Below are 22,199 nucleotides of genomic sequence, written 5' to 3' on the forward strand. Positions count from 1 at the left end.
AGACCAAGTGCTGTGCTCAACAGAGAGCTGAGAGCAGAAAAGATTTTACTTCAAACCATTCACTAAAACCCCGTCATAGATGATTGATTTCAAGACATGATACTATCCCCACAAATCTGATTTGTTTTTTGTTTTTGTTTTTCCTCATGTCCCAATTCTAAGTAAACTGGAAATAAGGGGTTCAACGAAATAGAATTGGAACATTTTTCTCTGCCTTTTAAAGGCAATGATGGGTCATGTCTTAACGCTGAGCTTCCTGTTGCAGTACGTTTTCTTCGCGGTTGCCAAGGATGAACTTGGAAAACCACTTGCATTTCCACTGGACATTCATGTGAAAGTGAAAGACATTAATGACAACCCACCTACGTGTCCACCTACAATGCCGGTATTTGAGGTCCAGGAGAATGAAAATTTAGGTAAGGAAGGAGAGCTCTCCAAAGCTGTGTAACTGTCTTTTCTGTGTTAACTCTATACTCTCTTTACCCTCTCTGTCTTGGAGAAGGTGGGCAGGTGAACCTGATGGATGATCACTTATCCACTAGCACAGTGTAGAGCTTGAATACACCTTGAGACTCACACTAGTTTTCAGGCCCACTTACTATCTGGGTAGTAGTCTTCAATTGGAGCATTTATGGCTGCCATCACTACCACCATTACCCCTTTTACTACCCCTACTAGTACAGTTACCACAATTAATACTACAATACTACACCATCCTTACCACCAGCACTAACACCATATCCACTCACACCATTATCCTGTGTGCATATATAAGATTATCTCATTTGCAAGGTTTTTTACATAGATCCTTATTTTCCTCTCTAACAAAGTCAGTAACAGATAAAACAGCACCAAATTTGGTACACAATTTATTTAAATATATATTTTATTGATTTTTTACAGAGAGGAAGGGAGAGGGAGAGAGAGAGTTAGAAACATCGATGAGAGAGAAACATTGATGAACTGCCTCTTGCACACCCCTTACTGGGGGTGTGCCCGCAACCAAGGTACATGCCCTTGTCTGGAATCAAACCTGGGACCTTTCAGTCGGCAGGCCGACATTCTATCCACTGAACCAAACCGGTTTCGGCTTGATACATAATTTAAATCAGCCTCTAGACCCAAGGTCAGATGCTCTGCAATAAATAAGCAGAACAAATGGAAATTGACTTTTGACCCTTGATGCTCCCTCTTCTAGGAAGCTGATAATAATAGCTCAGGAGGCTGGTAGATGAAGTTCAAGTCCTACCCATTTTTGTCTCTTTGTTCTTGACTTGCTTTGTTTTCTTTTACTGTGTCTCGTGGTAGCTTTAGCTTTTCCCAGGGACAACTACCGTGAGAACATGACGATCTCTAGAAGTTTTATGACTTCCCTGGATTTAGGAAAACCCTTGTCTGTCACTCCTGGGTGTTGAGTCCGTCGGCTGAGCAGGCTGGCTTTTCTTGAAATGTTTTTGTCTGTCGTTTCCTCTCAGTGTCTTATGACTGCAATGCCTGGGTCTCTGCGGCCCTTCTGGGCAGATCCTCACAGGTCTGGGGACCTTCTCATCATTTTCTATTCCTTTCTCTCTTCTTGCCACGTACTTTTGACGTAGTGGCTGCTGTCCTGGTGGCTTGGGAGGCACTGCGTGCCTGGCTTGCTTGCTCCATGCTTACCTTTTTTCTCCTCACTGTCAGGAGTCATAGGTAGGCTATGTATTGTCTGTGTGTGTTGCTTAGGTCCTCTCTTTTTCATTTATTCCAATTCCTGCTGCAACAGGAACTGTTAAATGACAACTCAGGGGATTTTAATTAATAGCTAGTAGCCCTGCGCACGAATTCGTGCACCAGTAGCTCGCTGCCACCCTCGAGTAGCTCTCTGACCGCCACTCCCCCCCCCAATAGCTTACTGACCTGCACCCTCCTTTAGCTCTCTGCTGCCCGGTTGTAGCTCACTGCCCCACCCTCCAGCTGACCTGTGATTCCGTCGGTCGTTACTTGCTTCGATGTAATGACCATTTGCATATTACATTGTTATTATGTAGGAAAGGGAGAATCTTCTAACAGTGACAGTTGCATAACAATGGAATGTGTGTCAGTAGCCAATAATCACTTTTTGGAACTCTGGGATGATCTGTGATGCCGATTGAAGGCAGAAGGCCCTTCCAGATGATGCCTCAAGTCTCTTTGCATAAGGTCTAACCTTGAGTTTATTAGTTGTCTATTGATGCATAACAGATTGCAGCATAAAACAACAAATGTTTACTATTTCACAGTTTCTGTGAGTCAGAAGTGGGCCAGGAATTCTTATAAATCAACACAGATTGATTGATTCTATCTATGTAGGCTAAAAGAGATGTAAAGCTATTCCCCTGCCCAGTGAGAGGTAGAGGGAGGGTTACTGTTTAGCTCAAAAAATACTAAATTATTTCTTTGTACGTCTATATTCTCCTGTTTGGTGTCGTACGTTAGCCAGAATCTTGTGAGGCTCAAGTATTAGCAATGCCAGCAGTGCTTTTGGAATCCCACTTGCTACCAAGTCCTATGCGCTCACATAGGAATTCGCCTTTCATACAGCCCCACCTCTCCGAGGTATTTCCGAGTGCCCCAAGAATCAGCGTGAGATGCCACTTGTTCCTGGCCTTTGTCTCAGAGCCATCGCACTCCTTTTTCTTCTCATGCACAAATACCTTACTCATCCTGAGGGGCACCCCTGCTGGAATTTCCCCGGTCACTTATGTCAACAGCTCGTGGGGCCTCTGGCAGCTGGCACTTCCTGTGGAGTGAGAGAACAGTGTCCTTGGCGTTATGCTCACTTGTCTGGGGGAATGGTCCAGAGCTGGGCTGCTCAGACATCACGGGATCCCAGAATTCAGTAAGACATTCTTCGTTCCAGCATGTAGATTTTTAAAAAATATATATTTTATTGATTTTTTTACAGAGAGGAAGGGAGAGGGATAGAGAGTTAGAAACATCAATGAGAGAGAATCATCGATCAGCTGCCTCCTGCACGCCCCCTCCTGGAGATGTGTCCACAACCAAGGTACACATGCCCTTGACCAGAATTGAACCTGGGACCTTTCAGTTCATAAGCTGATGCTCTATCCAGTGAGCCAAACCGTTCAGAGCCCAAATACATCTTTTCCTCCGCTCTGCTACTCTTGATGCCCTCCTTCCTCAGCCCCTGAGGCTCAGCTCCATGGGTCCAGCTCCATTACAGACTTACAGGGAAGTCCCCTCCCCCATAATAAACATCCTTCACGTTTCCGTATGTCAGTAGATGCCAACTGATATGGGAGGCGGGGAGAGACCTAGCTCCACACGTGGCACGCAATCCAGTCTCAGTCTCACGTTGGGGCTGCGGCTGCATGGAGAGAAACCCACGACGCCCATGTCACGGAGCCAGGTGATCCAGAATCTATCCTGCCTGCCCCAGAGCTGGGCGCAGTCCTGAGTCATCACCTCTGACTCAGGGAACGCCCTGCCCTGAAACACTCACCGAACTAAATCCTCCTCGGGGCCAGGAACTGCAGCGAGGCTCTTTGCCCCGTGTTATCTCTGGGGCGGAGTCCCTCTCTGCCTTTGCCGGAGAACGTGGCTGAGAGGGGACCCGCTGCTGGCTCAGCTTTCTTCAGTGAGAACAGTTTGCCTTGCCTATGAGTGTCAGAGGGTCATTGTGACAGAGTGCCATGAAGGTGGGAGCTTAGGACACCAGGGATGTATTCTTTCACAGTGGCTAGAAGTCTCAGCTCCAGGCGCCTGCCAGGGGAGCGTTTTCCCTGCCTGTTCCGGCTCCTGGTGGCTCTTGGCGTGCCCTGGCTGCCTGTGGTAGCACCACCCTCGTCGCTGCCTCCTACTTCACATGGCCTGCACCTCCGTGTGTGTGACTTTGTGTGTCTTCTCTTCTTAGGAAAGCACTGATCGCTAGATTCGGGACCCACCCTACATCCAGGGTAAATTTTATCACAAGACCCTTAACTAGTTACGTCTGCAAGGCCCCTAATTCCAAATAAGGTCACGACGAGGTTTGGAGTGATTCTGAATTTTTATGGGACACTGTTTGCTATGGGCTGAATTGTGATTATCCTCTCCCCCTCCATTCATATGGTGAAGTCCTAATGCCCACTATCTCAAAAGCTGACTATTGTTTAGAGAAAGAATCTACAATGTCTTCAGTGTGGGTCTTAATCCAATATGAATCCATGTTGGCATTGCTAATCCTTGGGGACATGAGTCCCACAAGATTCTGGCTAATGTAAGACACCAAACAGGAGAATATAGATGTACTAAGGAAGAAGTTAGTATATTATTGAGCTAGCCCAGTGGTTGGCAAACTCATTAGTCAACAGAGCCAAATACCAACAGGACAACGATTGAAATTTCTTTGGAGAGCCACATTTTTTAAACTTAAACTTCTTCTAACGCCACTTCTTCAAAATAGACTCACCCAGGCCGTGGTATTTTGTGGAAGAGCCACACTCAAGGGGCCAAAGAGCCGCATGTGGCTCGCGAGCTGCAGTTTGCCGACCACTGAGCTAGACCATAGCCCCACAAAGGACAGGGGCATTGTTTTGTGCCACTTTTACCCAAAGCGTGTAGAATAGACTCAGCACAACATTCTGAATCCATCACTGATGGGCTGTTCTTCCGAGAAGAGAAAATCTGGGCACAGACATGTACAGAGGCATGACCATGTGAGGACACATGGAGATGACAGCTATGTACAAGCCAACGAGTGAGGACTCCGGAGAAACCAGCCTTTCTGACACCTTGATCTCAGACCTCTGTGAGATCCAGAAATGGTGGGAAGATGCCTTTAGGTTGTTAAAGCTGCCCAGTCTGTGGCACTTTGTGATGGTGACGCTATCAGACTAACACACTTCTCAGCACACTGCCCGATGGAGAGGGTTAGGGGGACCAAAAGAAAGCTAAGAACATTAGCCGGTGGTTCCAAGTTATTTACCGAGCGTTCTAGGGATCTGCTTCTCCAGTGGGACCATTTAACACAGATGGAATGGAGTCTGTGGTGGGTGAATTTTCTTCTTTCCTTCTTCATAGGGAACAGTATTGGCACTCTGGCCGCCCACGACATGGATGAAGAGAACACGGTCAACAGTGTTCTACATTACAAAATTGTGGATCAGACCCCCATGTCTCCCAAAGATGGGCTCTTCCTCATCCAGTCCTACTCGGGGGTGTTCCAGTTGGCCACGCAGTCCTTGAAGAAGCAAGACACGCCTCAGTACCTCGTGACCGTGGAGGTGTCGGACAAAGGTCAGTGTCACACTCGCTGTCAGGAGTGAAAATGCTTGTTTCCCTCTTACTGTGACCGGTTAGGCTGTGGTGATGCCTGGGCGCATTAAAGAAGGATGTGAAGCACGGGCAGCACAGAGGCACCTGGTCCAGTGACGGATCAGGCAGCATTGTTGAACTGGTCCCAGTCCTCCAAAAAGCAGATGCCAAGAGGCGATTACATGTACGAGAATCCTGTTAGGAGAAATGCCTCTGAGAGAAAAAAGTGGGGAGAGACACAGAGAAGGCTGGGAGAACCATCAGAAGGTACCATAAGCCTGGCCCTGAGGGAAGGATATGGGGAAGGAGGGCTGGCGGGAGTGTCGGAGACCACCGAGCACTCAAAGGAAAGTTTGGCAAGGTCATCAGGGAGCCCAAAATTGGACTCTGACGGAGTCCGCGCTCTTTAGGAAAGGGCCTATCTGAGCATGCCTGCCTTCTTCCGTCGCTGGCTGGGGCCAGCTTGGGAAGCAAGGCCTCGGGGCGGATGTGGCGATGGATGACAGAGGGTGGCCGCGGGGCCATCATCCTTTCATGTCCCTGTTGTTGGAGGTTGGCAAAGCACGTTGTCTACAAATGGCCTGGGGACTAGCCCCAGCTTTAACCAACACTCACTTATTCAGACTTCAGTTATGATTAGAGGACACGCCCAGGGCATTGAGCAGGAGCTATGAAGTAAGACTGCCCGAGTATATTCGTAAGGATCCCAGCAGGAAGTAGAGGGGCCCCCTCAATAGGAGTGACCAAAAAGAGTCTACTACAGAAAGGATTGTCTGTAAAGGGTGTGGGCAAGCTGGAGGAAACCAGCAGGCAGTGTGACACACAGTGGGTGAAGGGGTGAAGGGTGGAGGGAAGGGACCATTCCCGGAAGTGGCGAGCCCCGGGCCTGTGGCTATCCACAGGCCGCCGACCCTGGGGAACTCCAGCAAACCTTTCGCCTCCTGCCCTTCCTCCCACTTCCTGCCAGGGCTCCTGTTGGCAGAACCCAACTGGTACCCAAAGGGCCAGGATGCCCCCTGATGCAGGTCATAAGGTGGGCCTCCGAGACAGAGCAGGGAGGAGGGCGGGGAGTAAGTGTAGTGGACACAGGGGGCACATGGGTTCAAATTCTGGCTGGACCACGAGTTCGCTGTGTGACCTTGGCCAGGTTACCTCACTTCCCTATCCCGTGGCTTCCTTATTTGTGAACCAAATGAGTGGTAGCAGTACCTACAGCATGAAGTGGGTATGAAGATAAAAGGGGTAATGCAGGGAAAGCCCTCGTGCCTGGTACCTAGAGGGTGCTAACAATTTTGTATGATGTTGAGACCTCAGTTCTTTTTTTTTTTTTTTTTTTTTTTTTAATATTTTTTATTGATTTTTTTACAGAGAGGAAGGGAGAGAGCTAGAGAGCTAGAAACGTCGATGAGAGAGAAACATCGACTAGTTGCCTCTTGCACACCCCCTACCGGGGATGTGCCTGCAACCAAGGTACATGCCCTTGACCGGAATCGAACCCAGGACCTTTCAGTCCGCAGACCGACGCTCTACCACTGAGCCAAACCGGTTTCGGCAGACCTCAGTTCTTTTGTGCTCTAGATTGTATACAAAAAAATGACAGAGGCCAAGAGACCTTGAGTGGCACAACCAAGCTCTCACACCTCTGATAAGTGGCAGAGCCAGAATCTGAGCAGTGGGATTCCAGAGCCCAGGTTCTTAATATTTCTATGATACGGGACATCATGAATGTTAGAAGGACGGTGGTTCCGACAAAGAACCTGTCGTGTTTTTTCTTATTCTCAATACTATAGGCCCGGGGCACAAAATCCATGCACTCAGGGTGGGGGGTCCCTCAGCCAAACCTGCACCCTCTTGCAGTTCAGAAGCCCTTGGGGGATGTCCTTAGTGCTGCCACGGAGTTGGAAGAGGCTCCAGCCACCACGCCGCTGCACTCGCCAGCTGTAAGCCTGGCTTCTGGCTCAACGGCACCCCCCCCCCCCCCCCCCCCCCCCCCCGCTGCGGGAGTGCACTGACCACCAGGGGGCAGCTCCAGCATTGAGCGTCTGCCCCCTGGTGCTCAGTGCACATCATATCAACCCATCCTTCCATTGTTCGGTCGACTTGCATATTAGCCTTTTATTATATAGGATTTCCCTGGGCACTCCATCCCCACGCACACGCCATGCTCATCTCAGACTCAGGTTGCAGTCACTGTCTCGGACTAGGTCTCTGACTTGTCAGACCTCTCCCTCAAAGCCTGTGCCATTTCCCCAGGGTTCCGTGAGCCGCTTCTGCCCCTGTCTTGCCTCCAGCAAGCCGGGCGGTCAGCCATCGGAAGGGGACTAATGATACCACTTCCTCCCTCACCTGGAGGGCAGGGAGCAGGCACCTGGCCCTCCCTTCCCACCATGGGAGCAGAGGGGATGTGGGTCAGTAAGTGCTGGGCTGGTCAGGGAAGGACAGAGCCGGCTGGGATGCTCGGGGAAGGTTTTCTGGAAGGAGAGGCTTGCACGAAGGCCACATCACTGTTGGTAGTTCAGACAAAGAGGCCGCTTCACAGAACAGGAACTTACCTTGGAGGGGACACGGGGAGGGAAGTGGGAAGCCCGAGCGAACTCCTTGCAGGCCTTCCTCCCGCCTCCCTGGGATCAGCTTGTGAGTGCGGGTGGGGAGCTGAGGGTCCCGTTTCCATGCAAATCACATGTCAACAGCGACGTTGTGACCCCAGCGGCCACTTCGCTTGCCAGTGTTTTTCTTGCCGGTTTCTGAGGTTAGTGCGTGGCTTTTCCAGTGAAAACATGTTTGTGACACGACTTTCATTTTCAGACTTCCAGACCTACTGTCAAGTGCAAATCAACGTGATTGACATCAACGATCAGATCCCCATTTTTGAAAAATCAGATGTGAGTAGCCGTTCCCTGCTGTCTTTTCTTTACTTTGTTCACATCACGTGATGCCTACGTCTGGGACCAGGGCACAGACAGTGCGCAGGGACAAGGCCGCACTCCACAGGCGGCCTTCGTCACTGCATTTGTGACAACCCAGACAGCTTCTCCAGTGAAGTTCTTGGGGAGCAGCCACTGGGATAGTATCTGGTAACGTCTGTTTACAAACTTCTGCGACGGCTCCTTTACTCCCAAGGGCTGCTTCAAAGCTGCAGCCACAACCTCTGTCACATTGGAAGGAGCCGGTGGCTACGGCAGTTGATCATTATATATGTGTGTGCAGCAGGATGATAAATGGATTGCTGCTAGGTTTCAAACAGGCATTTTTAGTAAAAAGTTTAGTATTTGGAACATCGGCAACTCAAACTCATTTTGCAGTATTTGGATAAGAGGAAAGGAGAAGGAAGAAAACGAATCTCTGGCGTAAGCCACGGAAAAATGGGCTCAAGATATTTGCAAGAATTAGCAGCGCTGGGCAGAAAAAGCAGGAGTCAGAAGATCCAGTGAAGGACATCAAGAAGAACGCTGACTTGCTGTCGATGTGGGCTTTACACTTGAAGGGAGTTTCTGTCACTGTTCCCTCGGAGGGGAGGTCTCTCTGTGTACTTATTCTGGAGCAGAGAGAAGCCCATCTTACTGATAGTTTGTTTGAAGTCTATTGTGAGATAGCCCAGAACCCTGTCCACATATCAAAATGTTCATACGTCAACATAGGGACAAGGCAGTAGCAAAGAAGGGGGGTTGATTTGTGCGAGGGTTCGGGGTGGTAGGAGGTGTGACTGAACGTGACCTGGGTCATGGGCGCTGAGGGAAAGCAGGCCGGAGCTGGAACCCTTTGCTCTCAGGCTCCGTGCTCCCAGCCTGTGTTACATCCAGGCAGTGGTCTCAGACTGCAGGGGAGATCCGGCTCTGGGAGTGTCAGGGCTTGGAAGGGCAAACTGGGCTTTAGAGAATGAGTCTGCTGCTGTCACTGCTCTGGCCTTCTCCCTAGTTAAGATCAAGATCATTTCTGGGGGACTTTCAGCGGAGGAGCAGGAGATAGTCTAGGTCAGTGGTCGGCAAACTCATTAGTCAACAGAGCCAAATACCAACAGTGCAATGACTGAAATTTCTTTGGAGAGCCAACATTTTTTAAACTTAAACTTCTTCTTACGCCACTTCTTCAAAATAGACTCTCCCAGGCCGTGGTATTTTCGTGGAAGAGCCACACTCAAGGGGCCAAAGAGCCGCATGTGGCTTGCGAGCCGCAGTTTGCCGACCACGGGTCTAGGCCAGTGATTACGAGCACAAGCTTTAAGTTAGACAGCATGGGTATGAAACCCAGTTCTCTGTGGTCTTAGGTGAGTTATACCTCTGCAATCCTTTGCTCTCCTGTGGAATGGAGATGATGATACAGCTACCCCGTAGGGCTTACTGCTTATCTTTATTGAGCACTTACTATGTGCCAGGCGCCAGGGACTTCCCAAGCATTATCTCTTAATCTTCACAGCAAACATGACGCAGTCCTGTTATTATTATTTCCATTAGACAGATGGTGAAACCGAGGCTTAAATACGTTAGATAACTTGCTTCAAGTCACCCTGCTAGTAAGAAGCAAGCCTAGGATTTATGCTGTGTGACTCGGAGGTTTAGACTCTTAACCACTACTCCTTGGTTGATTGTGGACTAATTAATGTACGTAGAGGTGCCTGCCGCATGATACGTACTCAATATATGGTATTTATTTTTGTCCTCACTAATATAATATATAGGTTATATTATAACTTATAATATAAGGTTAGTAAATGCATTGGATGTGGCAGTGGGACTCTGTTTGAGAATCCTACCAGTAGCTCTCTAAGGTATAATGAATACCAGTCTATGAGTATGATTGATGTCAAAATCAACAGCAACATAGTTAGCCACAGGAAAAACGTGTGTCGGGTATTGATGCCAACTGTGACTTGTGAACATTCTGAAGCTAAAGAGACAAGCTAGCCCTGTGGCAGCTGGTTATTCCTGGTGACAATGCACACTCTCACCGTTTCCTTCTCAGTACGGAAGCCTGTCTCTCCCCGAAGACACAGCCGTTGGGTCCACCATCTTGACCGTCCAGGCCACGGATGCGGATGAGCCGTTCACCGGGAGCTCTAAAATCCTGTATCGGATTACCCAGGGAGATGACGAGGGGCGGCTGGGGATTGACACCGACCCCCAAAACAACGCTGGATACGTCATAATTAAAAAGGTATGCCGCGACTCTTGGATGGAGTTTGTCTTTTTTCTTTGGTTCATGTCCTGATGGCTATGCAAGGACCTCTAAGCAGAGGGGATGGATCAGCACCGACCTCTCAGGCGGGAAGGACTCTGGAGTACTCTGCCATTCCTGCTCTCCCAGAGGGCAGAAGGCCAGGGACCTAGTTCTGGGTCTGTCATTCGGTGACCAAGTAAGCTTTGTGGGGGGAAGGAGGGTTGCCATGTAAAATACATAAAACACGTGATAAACAATCTTTAGTGTGTGTGTGTATGTAATATTGGGGCATACTTATACTGAAAAATTCGGTTGTTCATCAGAAATTCAAATGTAAGAAGGTGTTCTATCTTGTCATTTGATAAGTCTGGGAAGGGCATGCGCTTAGGGCTGAACTTCTCCCTTTGCAGATGTGGGGGTGAGACTGGAGGAGTCCTATGAGCCCTTAAGACCATAGGCCTTTCCTTCTAACGTGCCAGCCAGAGACTCCTCATGGAATCGGGGACTCTGTGCCTTTAGGGAGACCTTCAAAGCCCCGTAGAACCAACTGCTTAAATGATAGTTAAGTCCTTCCTGTGCTAGGTCGTCACATGCTGTTTAAGCCCATTCCCGAAACCTTCCAGAGTTGAGAACTGTTTTTGAAGCAATTCTGTCTGTCTTTCTATGTAGTCCTATTAAAATTCTTCCTCATTCTAAATTCAAATTGGATTTTTGATTTTTTTTGTCTTCCTTTCTGGCTCTGTCTGAATGACCTGGAACAAGAGCATCTATCTTCAGATCATCTCGTCTAACCTCTCCCACTCTCCATGAGTTTAAGGACTTTTACTTTGGGATTTGGGTCCTGACGTCCCTCTAAAATCATTCTCCATATAGATTTTATACAGAGGGGACATCTCTAAGCATTTCCCACCCTTGAGAGAATCAATAGGTTTCTGCTGAAGGAGTGAAGGAACTGTCCCAGGGTTAGATAAATTTTGGGGAGTGCTGCACTGATTGGCTCTTCTAGGAGAGTAGGCATGCACCTTATAAACTCTGATAAATCCTGCAGCACAGACTTTTTAAAAAAATTATTTAAAAATATAGTTTATTGATTTTTTGCAGAGAGGAAGGGAGAGGGAGAGAGAGAGTTAGAAACATCGATGAGAGAGAAACATCGATCAGCTGCCTCCTGCACACCCCCTACTGGGGATGTGCCCCCAACCAAGGTACATGCCCTTGACCAGAATCAAACCTGGGACTGTTCAGTCCGCAGGCCAATGCTCTATCTACTGAGCCAAACTGGTTAAGGCCAGCACAGACTTTTTAATGGCTCCATAATCATTGTGAGAAGTAGGTGTTTGCTGGCACTGACTCAGTGACTTGCTGCTCTGTGAGCATTTTTAAAGGAGAATAGGGAATGAATCTTCTAGGGAACCAGTCATCCCCAAGTTAAATTTCTCTGTGTTCCCCCCACACACACAGCCTCTTGACTTTGAAACAACAGCCATCCATAACATCGTGATCCAAGCGGAAAACTCTGAGCCTCTGGTGCAGGGTGTGCAGTACAATGCCAGCTCCTTCGCCACCTTCACCCTTGTTGTGACCGATGTGAACGAAGCACCTCAGTTTCCCCAGCACATATTCCAGGCCAAAGCCAGCGAAGACGTGGCCGTAGGCACCAAAGTGGGCAACGTGACTGCCAAGGATCCGGAAGGTCTGGACATAAGGTAGAGAGCCGGGCCGGGCAGGCCTAGCTGTGCTGTGACCAAGGCCAGTGGGAGGGGAGAAGGGCTGGGGTCAGGGGCCCCGGGGGTGCAGAGGACCTGGCCTGACTCCAAGGCTCTCTCCTAAGGGAGCAGCCAGCGATGTGAAGCCATATCCAGTGCACTTGGTGAACTTGGCCTTGGTTCCTGCATTGAGCATCTGCCCCCTGATGGTCAGTGCAGGTCATAGCAAGCAGTTGAGCAGCCTTAACATATCATTAGCTTTTATTAAGCTTTAATTGAATGGCCGACTGGATGACCAGACACTTGGCATATTAGGCTTTTATTATATAGGGTGTTTTGCATATTTGTATGCATGTAATTATTTTATAACTTCTATTACATTGTGTTGGGTTTTTTTATTGCGGGAAAATTTCCAGAGGTGAAATGCTTTGGTCTAAAAAAATGAACAGCCTTATGGCTCTGATGTGTTGCTCCACAAAGGGCTGTACCAATTGTTTTTCCTGTGGTTCTCGGCTTCTCTCTCTCAAATTCATATATCACACCTACCCATGAGTCCCACTGGTAACACCAATATGACTGGGTTGCCTTCCGGCTGAACTCCATTCCAAGGCTGACCACTGCTTCCCACGATCTGGCTTGCTCCGGGCTCTCTGGCTTCTTCGTCTTTTCCATACACTGCTTCCCGGGTTTACCCCGACAAGCTATTCCTTGGCCTCAGGCCATGGCACAGCAATCCCTTCTGCCTAAAGCAGCTCCCTTTTCTTGCCTCGGCTAGCATCCCCTTCAGAAAGGCTGCTCTGATTCCCATGACCTCCTCTGGGGCTCCGTAGGGCCCCTTTCACTGTCATTACCGCTTTCCATTGGAGTTATTTGTCTCCGTGTCTGTCTCCTCTCCTGGCCTGAGAGCCCATTTTTGTAACCTCCCGTCTGCCTGAGATTTGCTAAACACTCACTAGGTATTTGTTGAATGAGACAGTTCACGGGGCCACCAGGGGCCTCCGAGTATCCACCCATTCGTACAACATCTCCTCTGCTGGGTGCTCAGCTTTTCTTAGGAGGGTGGTTTGCTAATCCGTTTAATAAAAGCTGGTCCCAGGTTGTTTCCATTAGAATTATTTGATTGCCAGAAAAGTTCAACTTTTTCCCTCCCGAGTTTGCGGCTATACATTTTCTAAGGAAACAAGTACAACTACCTCTTTGTAAAGATGATCAAATCCCTGTTTTGAAGATACCCTGTTTCCCCGAAAATAAGACCGTGTCTTATATTAATTTTTGCTCTCAAAGATGCGCTAGGTCTTATTTTTAGGGGATGTCTTATTTTTCCATGAAGAAGAATATGATACACATTTATTGTTAAATGAAAATAAAGGAAAATTATTACCTGTATACGGTCCGGTAGTACGGGAGTTGTCAACACAAACCAGACAAACTGTGAATCCTACAGTATCAAGAATTTACTCATTTATTCAATGACAGTCATGTCATCGTCTTCTGGAACATCATCATAACAATCCAATTCCTGAATTTCCTGGTGAATTTCTTGTGACTCCATTTCTTTCAGAATCAGATTTCTTTCAAATCTCTCATGTTTAGCAATAGCATTCTGAGACAAAGCCTAGGGGGGCCTTATTTTCGGGGGGATGCCTTATATTTCACTTGGAAGGAAACCTGTAAGTAGGTCTTATTTTCGGAGGATGTCTTATGTTCGGGGAAACACGGTAGAAGCTATGCCAATAAAGTATTAGTAGTATTACACAATGATCTTTGAAATATGCCATAAATAATATTCCAGGGATAATGTTGACATAGCAGCACAGCGATGCATAGACTACGCTCCCGTTTCCACATAAAGTAACCCGGGTTTCCTCTGCTCTTTTCCCTTCGTGAAGTTATTCCCTGAGAGGCAACGCGAGGGGCTGGCTCAGGATTGACCCTGCCACTGGCGATATCTTCAGTGCGGCCCCGCTGGACAGGGAGGCTGAGAGTGTGTATCGCGTACAAGTGGTGGCAACTGAAGTAGGTGAGCAAAAATAATAATAATAATAATAATAATAACAACAACAACAACAAGTTAACAAGATGCACCAATAGAAGTAGGAGGGAGGGAAAGTGAGTGGATCAGATTGTCTGAATATCGTAGAGTGAAAGAGCAAGAAGGGTACAAAAGTGAAGGGAGCCCTAGCTGGTGTTGCTCAGTGGATAGAGCGTCAGCCTCAGGACTGAAGGGTCCCAGGTTTGATTCCAGTCAAGGGCACATGCCCAGGTTGTGGGTTCAACGCCCAGTGGAGTGGGGGGGGGCATGCAGGAGGCAGCCAGTCAATGACTCTCTCTCATCGTTGATGTTTCTCTCTCTCCCTATCCCTTCCTCTCTGAATCAATAAAAAATATATATATATTTTAAAAGTGGAGGGAACTACCTCCTGGTTTTCAGATGAGAACCGCCTGCGCTGAGCATCTGCGGGGTTGCCTACAGACTGCCAGGGCTCCTGGGTGCTCCCTGAAGGGGCACAGCTTGAGGAAGGTCCCTGTGTGCCCGCCCAACTGCCCGCCCGCGTGGGGGTTCTCCTGGAAGCAGGGTCAGGCTGGTGCCGTATGTGACCTTGGGCCGGTCACACACATTCTGTGGGCCTCAGCCTTCTCCCTGTAAATGCAAACCAGAGCCGCGTTGAAGTGCTGTCTGTAAGACATTAGCACATCAATCTTACTATTATCACGAAGGCTTTTCACCAGGTTTGCTGTCCTTCTGCAACCTCAACATACCCAGCTGCTTGAGTTGTAATGTTTTTACAAAAGGGGGAATAAGTATTCTTTCTTACTGAGAGGAGGCGGGAGGGCTGACCTCCCGTGTCCGCCGCTCCGTTCCCCAGGCGGGTCCTCCCTGAGCACCGCGGCCGGCTTCCACCTGGCCCTGACGGACGTGAACGACAACCCTCCGCGGCTGGCCAAGGAGTACACGGGCCTGTTCTCCTGCCACCCGCTCAGCGCGCCCGGGAGCTACGTCATCGAGGCCACGGACGACGACCGGCAGCCGTTTCGGGGCCCGCAGTTCACGTTCGCCCTTGGCAGCCCGAGCTTACAGAACGACTGGGAGATTTCCAAGATCAACGGTGAGTGGTCAGGCGCACAGGGAGAAGAGCGCTGGTGGACGATGGTGCCCGCTGGTGTTGGCCTCGACCGAAGGGCCTGCAGCCCTGGGCACAGGACCCTCTGCAGGGCTCCAGGGAGGAGCCTCCTGCTCTGGGAACTGGCAGAGGGGAGCTCTCCAGAGGGGAGAAAAGCCCCAGACTTTGGGGGCAGAGAAGACGGCTGCCACACAGCCATCCCCTGTAGCACAGGGAGACGGATAGTTGGATACTAGTCATCTGAGCAGCATTTGCAAAATTTCCAGTGGCCGCTGAGAAACAGGTTTCATCATGATGTTTAAAAACAGCATTATTGAGCCAAGACCGGTTTGGCTCAATGGATAGAGCGTTGGCTTGGGGACTGAAAGGTCCCAGGTTCGATTCCGGTCAAGGGCATGGACCTTGGTTGCGGGGGCACATCCCCAGTGCGGGGTGTGCAGGAGGCGGCTGATCGATGTCTATTTCTCATCGATGTTTCTAACACTCTATCTCTCTCCCTTCCTCTCTGTACAAAATCAATAAAATATATTTTAAAAACATCGTTATTGAAATACTAGAGGCCCGGTGCATGAAATCCGTGCAAATGCAGGCCTCTCTTCCCCCGGCTGCTGGCACCCAGGACCCGGGCTTCCCTCTGGCACCCGGGACCCGGGCTTCCCTCCAGCCCTCGTTCCATCCAGAAGGTCATGCGGAAGGATGTCTGGTCTAATTAGCATGTTATGCTTTTATTATTATAGATAATTATAGACATATAGTAAGCAGCACACCTTTAAAGCGTACAATTTTATATAAGTTTTATAAAAATTTATAAAAATTGACATGTGTGAACACCATCAGGATAAGACTATTTCCACATACCACCCTCCCTCCCCCCAAAAAAAAGTTTTACATGCTGTTAGAGTCCCCATTTTCAGCCCACTCTGCCTTTCCCCCATCACCAGGGAACTACTGTTCTGCTTTCTATCTACTATAGATTAGTTTGCATTTTCAAGAATTTTATCAAAATTAAGTAATACAGTATGTAATTTTTCTTTTCATCTGGCTAATTTCACTGAGCATATTTATTTTGGGTTTTAGCCATGCTGTTGTGTGTATCAATATATCTTTTTTTTATTATTATTGATTTTTTACAGAGAGGAAGGTAGAGGGATAGAGAGTTAGAAACGTCGACAAGAGAGAAACATCAACCAGCTGCCTCTTGCACACCCCCTACTGGGGATGTGCCCGAAACCCAGGTACATGCCCTTGACCCGAATTGAACCTGGGACCCTTCAATCTGCAGACCGACGCTCTACCACTGAGCCAAACCGGTTTCGGCTCTTTTTTTTTTTTTTTTTTTTTTTAATTGCAGAGTAGCATTCCATGGTCTGACTCTTATCACAATCTGTTATTCACTCACTAATTGATTGTCATTTAGGTGGCTTCCAATTTTTGCTGTTACAAATGAAGCTGCTACGAGCATTTGTGAACAAGTATTTTGTTGTAGCATACACTTTCATTTTCCGGGTTGAATATCTAGAAGTGCAGTGCTGGGTACTATGGCAGCTGCACGGTTAGATTTTTAAGGCACGGCCACCCTGCTTTCCAAGTAGTCTGTAACATTTTATAGCCCACTGGTGAGTGTGAGTCCTCAGTGTTCTCCTTAATACTTGCTATGCTCAGTCTTTTTAATTCCGGCCATTCTAGTGGGAGTGTAGTGGTATTTAATAATGGTTTTAACTTTCTAACTTAATTCTAACGTAATTCCTTAATGACCAGAGAACATTTGACTAGAATACATTTCAACTTATTGAGGCTTCCCCCCCCCCCCCCCCCCCAATACTTTAAAGATTTCTCCACTGTATTCTGGATTGCATTTTTTTCTTTTTTTGTTCCCTTGAATGTAATGTGTCTTTTTACTGTGGATGCTTTTAAGATTTTTCTCTTTATTACTAATTTTAAGCAATTTGATTATTATGTGCCTTTTCATAGGTGTGGGTTGTGAGTTTTTTTTTCCCCCTTTTCCCCTGAGATTTGATGATTTTCTTGAATTGATAATTTAGTTTTCATTACATTTGGGGGTGGGAAAATTAGCAATAATTTCTTCAAATAGTTCTTTATAATTCAGTGTTCATGGTGACTTTATGAACATAACTAGTGGGCCTTATGATAACTGACTGCATTTAGTATATGTTTCTACAGAGAAATCATAAACTGAGGACTTAAAAAACACATGAACTCTTTTTGACATTATAGAAGGTACCTGTGGAGTGGAGATACTTTGGGTAGTTTAACTCATATTTATACGTAACTATTTCCCAGTCACTCTCAGTATGCGATTCACATATGAGCTTGATGCCTGCTGATCTGGGTACCAAAGATACCATTCATTTTATGCCTATTCTGACAGGAACTCATGCCAGACTCTCCACCAAGCACACCCGCTTCGAGGAGAGAGTTTACAATGTCCCAATCCGCATCAATGATGGGGGTCAGCCGCCCTTGGAGGGGACCGTCTCTTTACCAGGTGGGTATTTTGCTGCAGTCACCCTGGGATGGTGTCTGCTCCCATGGGGAGGTGGAAAGGATCGTCACCGTTGAGATGAGATTCTGCCGTTGTTTCCTTAAAAACTTAAACCACCAAATCCTGTTTTGCTTTCCAGTCACTTTCTGCACGTGTGCGGAGGGAAGGTGTTACCGGCCAGTAGGCCATCTGCCTGGGATACCTACAGTGGGCTCGACGGTTGCCATCCTCCTGATCACGTTATTGGTCATTGGTGAGTGTAATCTCTCAGGTTCAAGGATTTCTGTTCTGGTCCTTAGAAACATTAGCTCACCTAAGGGTCTGCTCTGGTGGCTGGTCAAATGGCAACTAGGCTACAGCCAGGAATATAGATCACCAGTGAACCCTATCCCACCTTCCTGGTTGGAGGTACCGTTTTAGTATCACCCTCTTCCTTTCATTGCCTGACGGGTTGCCTTGGGAAATATGAGGCTTTCAAGCACAAATGTTGGTGTGTAATTATAATCCATGGTAATCTATTGTGATCCCCTGTATTTCTGTGAGTTTCCGTTACCTCGTCTCTTGGCCATCTGATTTTATTGGTTTGGGCCACTTCTCTTTTTATCTTTGAATATGGGTAACGTTTTATCGATTTTGTTTCTTTTCAAAGAACCACCTCTTTTTAACTTTTTTCTTTAAATCCCTATTTCATTTTATTTCTACCCTGATCTTCATTATTTTTTTTTTTTCCCTTCTCTTTGCTTTGGGTTTGTTCTTCCTTTCCTAGTTCTTTTGGGTTTAGAGTTCGATATTTTACTTTTACTTGAGATTTTCTTTTCTTTTTTAAGTCTGCCTTTATCGCTGGGAACTTCCCTCTTAGAACTACTTTTGCTGCATCCCATAAATTTCAAAGAGTTGAGCTTTCATTTATCTCAAGAGAATTTCTAATTTCCCATTTGGTAGTTTAGACACATGTTGGTTAGTCTGTATGTATTTGTGTTTTTTTCCAGTTTTATCCCCCTTGTAGACTTCTAGTTCATGTCGTTGTGGTCAAAAAAGATGCCTGATATGATTTCAGTCTTCTTAAGTTTATTGAGACTTGTTTTGTGATCTACATGTGTTCTATCCTGGGGAATGTCTCATGTGCACTAAAAAAATATATGGTAACATGTATCTATTAAGTTAATGTGGTCTAATGTGTCCTTCAAGGTCAAATTTTCCTTGTTGATTTTCTCTCTGAATGAGCTATTCATTTATGAAAGTGGGGTACTCAAGTCCCTACTATAATTGTGTAACTGTCGACACTTAATTTTCAGAGTAGTCCAGGCACTAAATTCTATATTCTTTGATAGAGACCAAGCAATAGCTACCAGCTTAGATATGGTTTGGACTTGGTGCATACTTACTGACAATAAGAAAAGTGATAAGCTTAAGAAGGTTAAGGCCTTCAGTCCCCTTTTCACCAGGACAAAACAATTTTGTGGAACCACAAGAATAAATGAAGCTGTATGAGTCACTTCTTTCAACCAGGGTACTTATTACTTTATAAATAAATGTGACAATATATTTTAAGATTCCATCTATTTGACCCTGTTTTCTCTTTCAGGTATAATTTTAACAGTTGTGTTTATTCGAATGAAGAAGAATAAAGGCAAAGATAATACTGAAAGTGCTCAGGCTTCTGAAGTCAAACCTCTGAGAAACTGAATTTGAAAAGGAATGTTTGTTCAAGTGCCATTTGGATAGCACCACCGTTTAATCCCATAGTTTTTGCTTTTCATCCAACATATGCACTCTCATTTTTTACAGATATGCCTTCTTGCCTTTTAATATTTTATTACTTTTAGGTATTTTGTGTGCCATAGACATCAGAAATATTTTCCATTTTCTCGTGACACTTTTCCTTCTGCAAAAGCCTTAGCTATTTATCCCAAAACAAAATATATGTGTTTTTTCCCTTTAAGGAAAGATGGGATAATGGAATAGTCTGAGGTTGTTTTTTGTTTTGTTTTGTTTTGTTTTGTTTTGTTTTGTTTTTCTTCATCAGGCGATTTATCAGTCACCCACCACAGAACTTCCTGGATTCAATTTATGCTTCTTATCCATTCTTTGCCTCCCTCCTTTCTCCTTTAGTATTTCCCTAATTTAAAAACATTTGTTGGAGAGAAAAAAACAAAGTTAAGTTTTATTTAAAATTAACAGATGAACTTTGTCCCTTAGTTTGAACAGAAACTCTTTGGTGTTGTTCGCCTTCTGTGGTTCAGTGTGGCTTGGGTTGCTCTTCATTTGAGGTTCTACTTGGGAGTGCCACAAGCCCTCCACTGACCACATGGAGGCCCACGGCAGAAACAACCACTGGCTGGGTTTACGTACCACCTGCCACACCTGCATGCTGCCCATGTTTTCTTTATGTGTATATTAATAAAGTTTTGGTTATTGTATATTTAATGTGTGGAGAAAAATAAGGAAGCATGAAGTAGTGACAAAGATCAAGAATAAATGTTGGCTGTGGTTGGTTTCATTGCCCGAATCTCTTTGGTTCTGTTTTCTCATTCTTTGCATTTGTTGAAAAAAGGACTGGATAACAGTGGTGACCTGTTGCTTATCAAAATTGCCTTCCACGTAGAGTGAGCCCAAGAGGAGGGGTCTACAACCAAATAACATTTCACTGCTCTTGTGACCATGGAGTGGGTTTAAGGCAAATATGCCAGAAAATTTAAAAATTAAATGAGAACCTTAGAGATTTGGGAACATTCTCATCCCAGAGCTGTTTTCTGATTCCTGACTTGAGCCTTGAAAGCATTCGATGTTACACAACCTCTCAGAATTTTCTAAAAAGAACTCATCTCTAAGAAAAGTGTTCTTGCAGTAATGGCTGAAGCAGGCCATGGAGTTTTATTTTTCATAAATAATCTTGCTTGTGGGCTCCTATTCTTAAAGTAAAAAAAAGGGTAAACCAAAGAAAATATTCAAACTCTGTTTCAGGATTGCTTCCTTGTATTCTGTGCTTCAAGATCTTTGCCCGTGTTTCGTTTTGTTGTTGTTTTCCACACCAGGCCATTGGGAGTCTCCTGATGGGTGAGGTTCTCTCCTGGATCACGACACATTAAAAGACAAACCAGCCGAAACTGGTTTGGCTTAGTGGTAGAGCATCGGTCTGTGAACTGAAAGGTCCCAGGTTCGATTCCGGTAAAGGGCATGTACCTTGGTTGCGGGCACATCCCCGGTAGGGGGTGTGCAAGAGGCAGCTGGTCGATATTTCTCTCTCATCGATGTTTCTAGCTCTCTATCACTCTCTCCTACACTCTGTAAAAAATCAATAAAATATATATTTAAAATAAAATAAAATAAAAGACAAACCAGAGAGAACAAAATCCAGAAACACCAAAAGTATATTTACTTCACAAATGATTCCCCACCTAAGGCATAGTCTTGACACCCTCAGCAGCTTCTATAGAGATTTTTGCTTGTGTGTTATTGACTAGAGTGACCGTGACCTGACATTTAGGTCACTTAAAAAACAACAACACTGGCCGAAACCAGTTTGGCTCAGTGGTAGAGCGTCAGCCGATTCCGGTCAAGGGCATGTACCTTGGTTGCGGGCACATCCCCAGTAAGGGGTGTGCAAGAGGCAGCTGGTCAATGTTTCTCTCTCATCGACGTTTCTAGCTCTCGATCTCTCTCCCTTCCTCTCTGTAAAAAATCAATAAAATATATTTAAACAACAACAACAACAACAACAACACTGCATTATTGCTCGTCCTGCTTATTTTCAAGAAATCATATTATCATTACAGAAAGACCAAGGCATTCCCAAGACCTTTGGTTTTGGTTTTGGAGTTAAGTCGGCTCAGATGGGCTCAAGAGGTCTCTCCTGCCTCAATTTAATGTTATCTTCTCTGGACCAACTTGTATCACCTAATAATAGGCTGAACACGTAGAATCTTTTCATCTAAAATCATTGATTAATATTCATACTTCATGTGCTGGTTTGTTCTTGGATGGGCCCTTCCTCCCAACCTTCTCTTCTTTGCATGACTGGGTCCTACCCATTTTTAATGTCGTAAAGACCACTTTAAATACTGGTTGCTGGAAACCAATTTCAGCATGTCATAATTACAAGAGTTTCACCAAAAGGTTGGTGAAGTTTGGAGATTCAACAAGGGCTGAATCACAAAATGTAATTATTTGTTGGAATGGCTAAATGGCACTTCCCCCAAACTTGAATAGGATTATTGCTTGCTGCCAGACAGCTCAGAACATCTTAATCTGCACGTTATTGCCTCCTGTTGGCCAAACACCTGGACACCTGTAGGCTATTCCCTAACCTGACAATGCTTTTGTAAACTCTACTCTTTGAAGTATATTATCTCCACCTTGCCTCAAGACAAATTGTGTTAATAAATAGCATGTGATCCTTAGATAAGGGGTAGTCTTTAGCTCCTTTAACTGAAGCACTTCTGA

At 46.2% G+C, this 22,199-nt stretch overlaps 1 protein-coding gene across 3 annotated transcripts in view; it reads left to right on the forward strand.

Moving 5' to 3' along the window:
- Positions 1 to 21,224, forward strand: part of CDH17 (cadherin 17) — a 52,455-nt gene extending 31,231 nt beyond the window's left edge. For all 3 annotated transcript variants that reach the window (XM_084864702.1, XM_084864703.1, XM_084864701.1), the window contains exons 9-18: positions 266 to 416; positions 5,038 to 5,253; positions 8,077 to 8,153; positions 10,231 to 10,422; positions 11,887 to 12,131; positions 14,021 to 14,151; positions 14,999 to 15,238; positions 17,643 to 17,759; positions 17,896 to 18,009; positions 19,342 to 21,224. In XM_084864702.1, the coding sequence (XP_084720828.1) occupies positions 266 to 416; positions 5,038 to 5,253; positions 8,077 to 8,153; positions 10,231 to 10,422; positions 11,887 to 12,131; positions 14,021 to 14,151; positions 14,999 to 15,238; positions 17,643 to 17,759; positions 17,896 to 18,009; positions 19,342 to 19,442 (1,584 nt within the window). In that variant the 3' untranslated portion in view covers positions 19,443 to 21,224. The remainder of the gene's footprint in view (positions 1 to 265; positions 417 to 5,037; positions 5,254 to 8,076; positions 8,154 to 10,230; positions 10,423 to 11,886; positions 12,132 to 14,020; positions 14,152 to 14,998; positions 15,239 to 17,642; positions 17,760 to 17,895; positions 18,010 to 19,341) is intronic.
- The last annotated feature ends 975 nt before the right edge of the window (positions 21,225 to 22,199 follow it).

The sequence above is a fragment of the Pipistrellus hanaki genome (assembly GCF_964339955.1).
Source record: "Pipistrellus hanaki genome assembly, chromosome: 17".
Taxonomy (NCBI): domain Eukaryota; kingdom Metazoa; phylum Chordata; class Mammalia; order Chiroptera; family Vespertilionidae; genus Pipistrellus; species Pipistrellus hanaki.